At 37.8% G+C, this 11,271-nt stretch overlaps 2 protein-coding genes across 4 annotated transcripts; both read left to right on the top strand.

Annotated features, from left to right (window-relative positions):
• The first annotated feature begins 1,427 nt into the window (after positions 1 to 1,427).
• On the top strand, positions 1,428 to 4,482 carry LOC130692073 (Y-box factor homolog). 3 transcript variants are annotated; one of them, XM_059497191.1, is made up of 8 exons: positions 1,428 to 1,600; positions 1,807 to 1,870; positions 2,021 to 2,054; positions 2,120 to 2,257; positions 2,421 to 2,487; positions 2,612 to 2,823; positions 2,954 to 3,232; positions 3,416 to 4,482. In XM_059497191.1, the coding sequence occupies exons 1-8, from the start codon at positions 1,540 to 1,542 to the stop codon at positions 3,461 to 3,463; spliced, it is 903 nt and encodes a 300-aa protein (XP_059353174.1). In that variant the 5' UTR covers positions 1,428 to 1,539; the 3' UTR covers positions 3,464 to 4,482. The 3 variants fall into 3 exon arrangements, with proteins under 3 accessions (XP_059353174.1, XP_057371145.1, XP_057371137.1); XM_057515162.2 differs by having other exon boundaries at positions 1,430 to 1,600; positions 2,421 to 2,553; positions 2,957 to 3,232; XM_057515154.2 differs by having other exon boundaries at positions 1,431 to 1,600; positions 2,421 to 2,553.
• On the top strand, positions 4,233 to 11,248 carry LOC130696033 (outer mitochondrial transmembrane helix translocase-like). Its single transcript, XM_057519103.1, has 7 exons — positions 4,233 to 4,286; positions 9,213 to 9,319; positions 9,377 to 9,434; positions 10,626 to 10,662; positions 10,737 to 10,822; positions 10,900 to 10,978; positions 11,028 to 11,248. Exons 1-7 carry the CDS (start codon positions 4,233 to 4,235, stop codon positions 11,246 to 11,248), a joined length of 642 nt encoding a protein of 213 aa, XP_057375086.1.
• The last annotated feature ends 23 nt before the right edge of the window (positions 11,249 to 11,271 follow it).

The raw sequence follows: 11,271 nt of genomic DNA, 5'->3' as shown, positions 1-11,271 counted from the left end.
AATTGGTATTAAAAGATTCGGTTGACAGGACGAATCGATCGACGAGTACGTGTTTGTATAGTTTTAGCGCGGGACGAATGAGCGATTGGTAACCATCCGTCGCGCCTTGGGAAATAAACGTTAGCACAAGCTCTTGCCGTTCACCTCCTCCAAGGTATCCAAAAAATCTGTGCTAGTTTTAATTCTCTAGCCACTAATCGGTACAATCGTTTATACATTGCAAGGCTAGCCATCTCTGTGTTCTGATGGTCCGGCCAACGTGCCCGACGTCGGATGGCTGTCCTTTGCAGGTGTTACAAGAAAAAAGGGGGAAATGCTTAAGCGGCAGTCGGTGTTCCAAGGGCTGTTGTCTAAGCTATTTTTCGTGCCTTTCGGAATTTACGAGGTCGGATTGTGTGAAAGCGAAGAAACTGTCCGCAGAACTCTTGCAGTCAATCTTTGTTCTAATGAAAAAATCATCAAGAATGTAGACCCGATCGGTACCGCCATACAACAGGTAAAAGAATAAAGAAACACAAGTGTTGCACATTTCAACAGTTTCATTTTATAACTTTCCCTTCCGATATCCCGCATTGGTCATCATTGTCCGATTTTGATTCCTAATATCAATTTCCCAGATATTTTATAATATAATTATTCCAAGGAAAAAACATATACAGTATATTTTAGTAAGAGATGTTCTCAGTATTATTAACATTGTAAGTGTTGTTGCTGTTAACACCAACGCCATGTACAGGTACTAAACTATGACATTCAAATTTGTGCGTAACTTAACGAAGTATCACGGTGCCTTCAATAAATGAACGTCTTTAACAGAATAGTAAGCGGAAAAATACCAGATTTCTTCGATAATACCGCGGGTATCAGGGTTTGAAAGGAAACACAACTTGGTCTTAAATTTGCAAACACCATACATCAATTTACTTTAACGAATAATAATGCATCATGTTTCTTTGTGCTTTTCTTTTTCAAATGGCTTCTCAGTGACCATACTCTTCAAAAATTGTTGTTTATTAACGCACCTTGGAAACAGACTTTTTTCAACAAAGTACAGACAATATGGGCTGAAATCCAACTAGGACTTTAAATAGAGTTCATAAAGTAGGGCATAGGCGATTCCTCGTTAGCCAAGTTTCTTGAACGGCATCCGAACTTGGGGGCTGTTCCCCATAGACCTAGGTTCTATTTAACGGATGATCAGAAACATTGTTAGTTTTTTTTCGATGGCGAACAAATGAATTTTGAATGGATTCAAATGTTTTTTTTGTTTTTTTTTTTTACAAGCACGCAGTGAAAAATTACACGTTTTTGCATTTCAGTCATAGTTAATCCCTCCACTGAATATTATCGATTCCTCGGCAAAACTACGAATCGATTAAAATGCTATTTTTGTTGGCGTCCTAGCCCACTACACTAACTTGGCGTGCTTTGAGCGTCTGCAGAAGAACAGCACAGACTGATAGATCAAAAGGAAGGGCGTGCAGTACCATCAAGCAGGAGTGTGGGTCCTTTTTACCATCTTTAGCCAGTTTAAACATCATGGCCGACCCGGAAAACCAGCCCGAACAGCCAAAGGCTGCCCCGGAAAAGCAAATCATCGGTAACAAAAGTTGATTATTGTGTAGAAATTTTCCGAAATTTGTAAGAAAAAATAATTCGTACCGGCGTGGTGTGCACGGATCATGGAGGACGCCTCAGTCCCAGTGCCGCCATGACGATGTCATGCCGATCTTTTGTTAACGTTCAGTTTTTCACTAAAACGTACATTTTGTTTTACTTTAATTACCTCTGTATTTTTATTTTTAGCTACCAAAGTGTCGGGTGTGGTCAAGTGGTTCAATGTGAAGAGTGGATATGGCTTTATCAACCGGTGAAGAACTTGTGCTTTATGAACAGCTAAATTGTTTTAAGTTTTTTTTTTTATATTGATCAAGTATTATCGTATTACCATTTGCTCATTAGATAATTGTATTTTATGTATATTAAAACTGATGATTCTGTTTATTTCTTTATTATTCAGGAATGACACTAAAGAAGACATCTTTGTCCATCAGGTTCGGTTTATAACTTACTTTTCCATTATTGAATGCAATAATTAATGTTTTTTTTTCACACATAGACGGCCATATCACGCAATAACCCAAGAAAAGCTGTTAGGAGTGTTGGGGATGGAGAGATTGTAGAGTTTGACGTGGTTGTGGGGGAGAAAGGCCACGAAGCAGCCAATGTTACTGGTCCAGAAGGTGAACCAGTCAAGGTAAGCTGCAAGGATGATGCAGTTTTGTGTTAAATTTAAAATTTTATTCATCACTTTTGAAATTGACATAATTTTGTTGTTCATAGTTGTTGTTTGTTAAGGTTCATGTGTGTTTGACGTTGTGAACGAAATAATCTTTTAAGCTAACTATATTCTTACGTAGGGTTCTCCGTATGCAGCAGACCGGCGTGGCCCAGGAGGGTATGGCTACCGCAGACGCGCTGCCGGAGGTAATAGTGGTTTGGGAAGTGGTTACCGACGTAGACCAAGGGGACCTCGTCGCGAAGGCGATGAAGGTTATAAAATGATTTAAAGGAATCTGGATGTAAGCGCCCAATAAAATTTTCTTTACAGATGGGAAAGATCATTCTGAAGAGCGTGGTGAAGGAGATGAAGAAAATGAAGAAATGAGCGCTCCCAGAGAAGGGCCTTCTCGTGGACGTGGTTTCCGTGGGCGCTTCCGTGGAATGAGTTACCGTCCTCGTTATTTCAACCGCCCCCGTAAAAACACCGAAGGTGAAGAAGTTTCTGCTGAGAAACCCCACGCGGAAGGTGACGCCGATCAGGTAAAAAAAATTTGACGATTGTCCTTAAGCAGAAAATGTTAGTAGATGCGAGAAGTGTAGCAGAAAATGTGGGTAGCTTTATTTTTTATTTTCCGCTTTAATTTCTAATTATTACGAATTCTTTTGAAAGGAGGCGGGAGAAGATAATAAATCTCGTGGGGCTCGCGGAGGTTTGCGCGATGGCGCTCGCGGACGTGGTCGCACCCGGTCTCGTGCTCGTGGCTATTATGGACGTGGACGCGGAGCCCGCTCTGATCATGGACCCGGACAAGAATCATCTGAAGGAGTTCAAGAAGATGGTCCCGGTGAAAGCCGTGGAGCATACCGTGGTGGTCGTCCTTTCAGAGGACGACGTGGCGGTCGCAGTCGCGGAGCCAGGCCTCGTTCTGGGGAGGGGCTTGAAGGAAAGGTTAGCAACAAGCTTTTGCTAAGATTTTTCTAAATGCATTGCTCTGTATTTGTCCAACTTTTGCTATGCTAGTAATTACGAAATTTGTGATAATTATGTGAGCGAGCTATATCATGGCTAATTTTCCAAACATTTTCATTTTATTTTTAGAAGATTCACTGATTGTTAATTGTTTATTTTCAGGTCGAAGGACAGTCCATGAACGCCACTAGTAACGAGAGCAACGCGTAAATTCATGACTCAAGAAAAGAGCGTATGCAAGGGTGGGGAATGGCGGGATATTGGACGGGAAAATAAATCATCCTTGCCGAACTCTTCTACAACCTTTGTTTTTGTGCCGGTACTAAAACAACCTTGTGTTGGGTCATACTAAGCATTTTCTCTTGGTTAGCCATCTCCACCTAAAAAAAAAATTACAAGTAATGACTATAGGAATTGTTAACTCTAGCGTACATGAGGAGGGGATTGTCTTAATTTAATTTTTTTTAGAAAATCTGGGCGCGTTGGTTGTAAGCGGGTCAAAATTTTTTTGTTATTTTTTTCTCTTTTTCCTTTTTTGTTTTTTTTTCCGGTTTTTTTTTATCGTGGAAAGAACCTGAACTCTGGCTTTTCTCCCTCCACCTTGCTCTCGTCAACTTGTGTGCTTGATTGCGAACCATTTGTGCAGAAAATGCGTAGCCAAACTTTTGCTCGATCTCGGTCTTAATTTTTCTTTCCCGTTCTTGTCTCGAGTTTTGCATCTGTTTTCAATACTTTGGGTTATAGGAAAAACAACCTGTAATATTTAGTCAGTTAACTAAGTACAAAATTTGCGCGCCTTAAAGAAAGTGCTGCCCTTTTTTGTTATTTGACCATTTTTTATGTTAAAATCTTACCCAGCTCTTAAATTTAAACGGGACTTGAGTAATACTGACCAAGGTCGAGGCAATCGTTCGTCTATTTGAAAGCTTTTGTTTACCGAAGACGAGTCGCTCACTTTTCACATTACAGTTGGTGAAGTATGATACCTGAATTTGATTTTCTGAAACCTCAAGCTTTGACAGAAAGTGTTTCGGTAAATTTGTATAACTGCATTGTGTTGGAAAACAACTTTTTCCCAACGATGAGTCAAACACGTTCACCGTGACTTCTTCGCTATCAAAGTTTAATTAGAACTTATCCTCATCCACATGTCACTATTGGCAACTGCTAAATCCCCGAGTCTGTACTTGAAGAAATCTTAAAGGTTTGTCAATACAACAGCAAAGACACTTGTTTCTTGATTTCGTTGGAGTCATGGCAAAATCCCATTGCTATAGTACTCGGCTTCAGGGATATGGTGTATCTGGCTATTTAGGTATTAGTTTGAGCTCGGTGCGCCGCAACGCCTGCACAAGGAAAAGAATGATTGTACCCTAGCAATATGGGTTGTTGTCCAGTGGTGGAGTGTCGATCAGTGTACCGATGGTGAAATGGTTCACTGTAATCATTTTGTTACGTGCTGTTAGTCACACAATGACTTGCAGTTCTCACTGTCATAATTTACAAATTTCACACTCTGTAATTGAACGTGCGAACTACAACGCGCGCGTCGCAAGCTTCTGAATTGCATCTCTTTATATTACATAGGCGGGATAGGACGGAAGGGGTTTTATATTTATTTAATTTAGTAATACTTTCCTACTTTCCTCCTATTTTCCTACTTATCTACTTTTCAAATCGGAGCGGAAAATATTCAAGGGCGCTACGGCGGCAGCAGCAGCAGCTATAGGCTCTAAAAAAAATTTTCCGCTCCGATTTATTATGTAGAGGAATAGGAAAATCGGCAACTATGCGGGATGAGAAGATAGCGCAAATTACCTTGGAATAAAAATTTGCCGTTTTTAACTCAAAATTATAGTGATTCTGCATATGGCATGATATGCAAAATCTCATATTAGATTATAGTTTAAATGATGCCTTTTTTTTTTAAGCCCAAAAACGCCCTCGTAGCCCCATTTATCGTCGCGTACATGAAAGCCAAAGTAGCCCCATTTACTACTGGCCCTCTCGACTGTCCGGAAACTTTTGCCTGCTTTTTTAAAGGGCCTTTCCCGTGAAAGAAAAATTCCCAAAAAAAAATCATGAATAAAACTAATCTTAAGGACAAATTTCATTTTCAGAATCATCTATGTCCGATGATTAGTATATTTTTAAGAGTTTAAAGAAAAACTGGTTTTTCCATAAGCCGCTCTCGGCTGTCCGGAAACTTTTGGCAGGTACTGTATATTATATTTAATATATTATAAACGTATTACGTATACGGCAATATTGAACGTTGACGAATATTGAACAATGTTGAACGTGTGCTGGTCACAGAATTAAATGATATGGAACTGAAACAGTACTTGTATCGATAAAGAACTCAAGGGGAAAAGAACCCGACTGGAATTCCGACCAAGCTATGAGTACACTTTCATATAATCTCATCTATCTTCATAGATGTCACTAAATAATCGGAAAACAATCAAAATTTAAAATGAAAAATTGTTTAATCTAATCGCCGAATTCGATAATTCAAAGATGACTTAATCGCCGATTAAAATTTTAATCAAAATCACGATTACGGCAGGTCTGGGCATCTGTATCGTATTTGCAGAGATAAGAAGATGGTACACGGTCCTGTTAAAGCCAACATGACACATTTTGGCGTAGCATCTAGCGGCTAATTCCCTCTCTTCGTTATTAGCAGACGAATTCCCTGCAAGCAAAAAGGCGGTTCATTCGAATTTGGCAAAGAAAGCCAGACAAGTCGCCAGATGACAACACATTATGAAAGTTCCGTGACTCATAACGCTGAGGTAGATGAAAATTTGAAGAATCAAAAGGAGTCAACTTTCAGAAATTATTTTGCTTGGCATTAATTTCCAAGGTACCTGTTAGCTTGTTATCGCATGTTACCCCGCGAAATACACAGCCCCAGTTAACAAGTTGTTCTCAGTAGTTCTAGGCGTGTTTTTCTTCTTCTATTTGTGTATGATTGTTGAAATACCCATAATATGGACTACATTGAGGGCAACGGAAGTACTTTAGATAAATGCTCCCTAGTTTGTAACATTTGTGACAGCTCCAATTTGTGCAACCTTTGTGACACCAACACCCATTTTCAGTTCCCCTTCAATAAAAGGGTATTGGTTCACAAGACTTATATACATTGCGTGCCTACAGGGTTCTTTTGCCAAGGGAAGTTTGACAACAAAGACGGGTCAATGTTTGAAAGAGGTAGTATCATTTACATTCATTCAATTTATAAAAAATAAAAAATGATTTTTATTAGCATGATAGATGTTCCTGCTCATGCAATGTTCCCAGAAATTGTATCAATTGCAACAAAAGGAATCTGTACGTTTGTCGTTAGAGATCGTTCACAGACAATAATAATGTTTTAATTCCACGGTAATAAACTGTGGGTTGGTGTATTTCAGATAAATATCTTTATTTATAAATAACAGAGGAGCCAAAATAGGCGTAATATTTGGTCGACACAGGTCGTTTAATCAAACAATTAAGCCCCATTTCAAATATAGCGGCTCATTGTACTTTTATCCCAATCAGTAAATAGCGTTGAATCGATAATCTGAATACAAATGCATCGCTGATTCGGCATCAGTATTCCCAACATTAGTTTTCAGCGGTAGTGACTAAACTTCATTAATATATTAATAATGGCATGGGTTGGTGGGTATAAAATGCGATTTTATAATCGGTGTTCCTGGCTTCAAATCCACGAAAAGAATTTTTATGAAATTTTCAAATTTCTAATTTTTTTTTCTTCCTATAGGAACCAATCGGTAAAATCAAATTCATGGTTCACGGAGTTTTCTATGAAAGAATTCTGCCGTGCTGGAATAATGATAGCGAAGGGGATAGTGAATTGAAACTCCAGGGTTCGATTTCCTAACGTCATATTTTTATCTTAGCTTTCAACTGAGCAAATTGAGAAAACGTTAATGCAAAAGGACTGCGACTACTACTATAACTGAAAATTAAGATCTAAAATATCAGGATTAGTAATATTGAAGATACTTTTCTCAAGTTGCTGATTTGGTAAGATTGCCTGAATGGCATTTAGAAGCTGTAGATATAAAATTAAATATAATAGGTTCTATTTTATAAATATTAAAATTCTAATTTTTTAAATTTTGCATTGGAATGTATTGATAACGTTCAATTGATTGTTTCATGTGTTTTCTCTAACAATTTCAACAGCGTTGGCATAGCGGCAAAGGAAAGACCCTGTATATTGGAAGTCCAAAGTTCGATTCTTGGTTTCTATTCTTTTACTTTGAGATTTTACTTTAATAAAGTGAAAAATTTTTAATACAAACTGTTGCAGACTCTCGTGCATAAAGTGCAACAGAGAGAGAAATGAGGATGATGAATATGAGAATGACTGAAGGAAGAGATGATGTGAGAAAAAGAAACACGCTTTATTTCTGGGTTTTGGGGATAAACAAAAAAAAAAGAACGCTTGATTTGGGGACAAAGGAACAAACTGAGACAAAGTTACTCGATGAAAAGACAAAACGGACCACTGTGGGTGAACAACTTAATGCGAACTGACTTTACCTTCCAAAAAGGGGCAAAAGAAAACAAAAAGGGGGGGGGGGGCTCACTAAATTTGCAGGCCCGTGCCCCCTACAGCCCTGCGCGCAGGGGCAGCACGTATAGACACAAACGATAACAACTTAAATTAAATGATTGAAATATTGATTTAAATTATTTTAGAATATAAGTATTAGTACTATTTAAAATTCTTTATTTATTTTACTGCAAAAGTTGTAAGTTTTCCTGAGTGTTTCGTATAATCAGTAACGGGTATTTCTCGTAACGTGGCTTCAAATTCGATTTCATCCAAATTTTTAAGAGATCGAAACTTTTCCTATTGTCCATTTTTTAAATATTTTTCTTGTTACTTTTAACGAATCGTATCGATGTATTCCAATTTAGTACTTTCTTAGATTTTACACAAACTATAAGAATAGATGACCTATTGGTATGGTATACGACTGAGAAGATTGTGTTTAGTTTTCGAATTTCAAAAACGTAAAAAATATACCGTCACAGTTACGCATTCAGGGGCGTTGCGTAAGTTCCCCATGTGGATGCCAATCCGTTCACTGGCTGATCCCTATACGCCAACACAGCATATACTGACTTACTTCCACTATCAACGAATACACTATACTTAACTACACTGATAGTGTCCAACACCACACCGCATCAAAGAAGACAAGCACAACCCGGATAAAAAGCCGGTCGAAAGTAACGCAAATCAAACTCCTACACGCATACACACTACCACACCAACCAAACTCTCACACACGGAAAAGCGGCTCCTTTCTTTTAAATACTCGATGCTTACGATTAGCAAACGTCTATGCTCAACTACGTTAGAAATTTCGTTTTTTTCTAAGTTTATAGAGAGGTGAAAGGGGTGAATCTCTACCCACAACTCTAAATAGAGTAAAGCGCAACCCGTTTAATTATTACGTTATAATTTGTACGCGTGACAATACTTAATTATCACAAAATTTGTTTAGGATGACGATTGTGAGAAATCATAATGAATAAAATGATAAATGTTTATAATGAATAACGAATAAAATGGACGTTTTATTCGCGAATACGAATAATTTTCGAATAACGAATAAGTTTTCGAATCAAATATCGAATAAAAATGGCATTTAGCCTTCCTTCAGAAAAAAAACAGAACAGCAATCAAAACAAGACTTCCTGCCGTACAAAAAAATTACTTATTCGAAACTGTATTCGAAGTGACAAAATACGAATTTGAAAAGAATAAGAATAACGAATGCGAATAAGGACCTTTTTATTCGACGAATAACGAATAAAATATTCGATTTTTTGCGTTATTCTATTCGAAATTTTATTCGAAAGTTTTATTCGACAGCACACCGTTATTTGGGAAAAAAAATCACAAAATTTTTAAAATTGCAAGTGGTATGGTGAGAGCCAAAAAATTGCAACTGCGGTTTTTTCCTTAGCAGTAAAAATTCAGCCGTGCTTTATATTTATCGACGAAATTGACTCTCTCTTTCGTTCCAGGTAATTTAATCAAGTTTTTGTTCTAAAAATGGTGATGAGTTTTTGTCTTTGTTCAAGAAAATCAAACGACCATGAAGCGACCGCTATGGTGAAGGCCCTTTTCATGTCGCACTGGGTATAGTAGTTGTCAGAAACATTCTCTAACTTGCCATATTTGTGCCGCAGCTGCTGGTCTTGGGTATGCAATTGGCAGCGACCAACACATGAGTTTTCATTGGCTATCCAAGAATGTGTCATAAGTGTGTAATAGGGAAGAAAGTTAGCACATCCTTTACGGTAATTAAGAAAGATCGCCTTCCAGGGTAAGAGAGGTAGGGCGCAATTGGAACACGTGGGAATTGAAACAAAAATTCTACCACTTAAAGTATGTAAGAGATTTCGTTAAAAAATTTGAGCTAACGGGAATTAGGGTTCTACATTTTTAGAAAAAATTGGAGGCTTTAGACTCTAAAAGTTTTCGAGTTATCCCAGAAAGTTGTTTTTTGACTGTCCATTTGTAGTTTTTTGGCAGACAATTTTTTCGTTTTCACACCTAAAACGATGGAGGAAATCATTAAAAAAAGGTCTTGATTCATTCGTCGTTCATTAAGCTATAAATTGATAAGATTAATTTTTCCCTAGCTAAATTTTATCCCCTATAAACATTAAAACTCCGTAAAAGAACCATGCTAGGGGCAATTGGAACACCATTTTCCAATTGCGATTTCCGTATGCGCGTCCCCCTTACTGTAGTCGTGCAACGGTGTTATAGCCCTATGCAGCGTATTAGCCGAAACTACCGAAATTCATTAAATAATATCTAGTTACTACATAAAGTTATAACACATCTTAAAAAATAAAGATTAAAATTCTTCGTATTACTGTAAAAAATTCATCAGAATACGTATCCCAGATTCTGAGATATCGACATTTAAGTTTCTACATAAAACCGGGAGCTCTCTTATGGGAAAACCCACGTTTCAATTGCCCAGACGCCCTGTTTCAATTGCCGAGTAGAATTGGCAATTGAAACATTTTGAGGTACCTCCAGTTTTTACACATAGCAAACGTTCATCTTTCCCGAACCCACCCAAAAAATACTGTTATGTAGCTGAGATAACTGGCTACAAATCTATATATTTTTTAGTCTAGTAGGACGATTTTTGTAATCGTAGGGAACAAAAATGAGGTTTTTGTTCCAACCCCTACCTACTTCCCCTACACCCCAGACAAGGCACTTCTGGTCAATTGTAATCGATAAAACACCAATTGTATGTGCCCCAATAGAGAATTTATTCATTAATGTTGCTTTCATGTTGATACGCAGGATGGTCTAACCACAGACAATAAAAAAAGTTGCGTCGGTTAGTAGAACATCCTAGGTTTTGAATTAACTATGAATAATAGAATAATTGTTTTTCTGTTGTCCTGACTAAAGTTGTTTTAGGTACAACGAACCGACCTCAGGACGTCGATGAAGATATCGTACGTCGAATGCCTGCATTTTTCCACATAGGACTTCCGGTATATCACGACAGGATTTGTAGAAAATATTAATAATTTTTTTTTAATGTAAATCTATTTGGGTCTTAACTGTGTAGGGTACAGAACAGCGTCGGCAGATTGCACAAACAATCTTGAAAAACGAACCCTTAGCTACTGATACGTACGAAAATGACAGCCTTTCTTTTTTATTTTGTTGTGAGAATTCAGTTAGTTTTGTTATTAGACGTCGATCTGGAGCAACTGGCACGATTAACTGAAGGTTTTTCGGGCAAGGACATCAGAGAACTTTGTCGAACTGCGGCTGTTTATGGAATGCGTGAGCGTTTGAAAAGTACGACCAACAATACCCGCGTAGAAAAAGGTATCGCCATGGAAAACTTATTGCTGGCGCATAAGAATTTGCGTGAGTCAAAATTGTCATTGTCTCGCATCGATTTAGATTAAGTCTGTAGAACCAGCGAAAATAA

Source organism: Daphnia carinata, chromosome 1 (genome assembly GCF_022539665.2).
Source record: "Daphnia carinata strain CSIRO-1 chromosome 1, CSIRO_AGI_Dcar_HiC_V3, whole genome shotgun sequence".
Lineage (NCBI taxonomy): Eukaryota > Metazoa > Arthropoda > Branchiopoda > Diplostraca > Daphniidae > Daphnia > Daphnia carinata.
This window is presented reverse-complemented; position numbering and strand designations above follow the sequence as displayed.

Coding starts and splice junctions, on each gene's coding strand:
- LOC130692073 (XM_057515154.2), top strand. CDS start 1,540: ATGGCCGACCCGGAAAACCAGCCCGAACAGCCAAAGGCTGCCCCGGAA. Junction 2,554..2,611: donor TCGTCGCGAAGGCGATGAAG/GTTATAAAATGA, acceptor TTTTCTTTACAG/ATGGGAAAGATCATTCTGAA. Junction 3,233..3,415: donor GGGAGGGGCTTGAAGGAAAG/GTTAGCAACAAG, acceptor GTTTATTTTCAG/GTCGAAGGACAGTCCATGAA.
- LOC130696033 (XM_057519103.1), top strand. CDS start 4,233: ATGATACCTGAATTTGATTTTCTGAAACCTCAAGCTTTGACAGAAAGT. Junction 10,823..10,899: donor TTTTCCACATAGGACTTCCG/GTATATCACGAC, acceptor TTAACTGTGTAG/GGTACAGAACAGCGTCGGCA. Junction 10,979..11,027: donor TGATACGTACGAAAATGACA/GCCTTTCTTTTT, acceptor TTTTGTTATTAG/ACGTCGATCTGGAGCAACTG.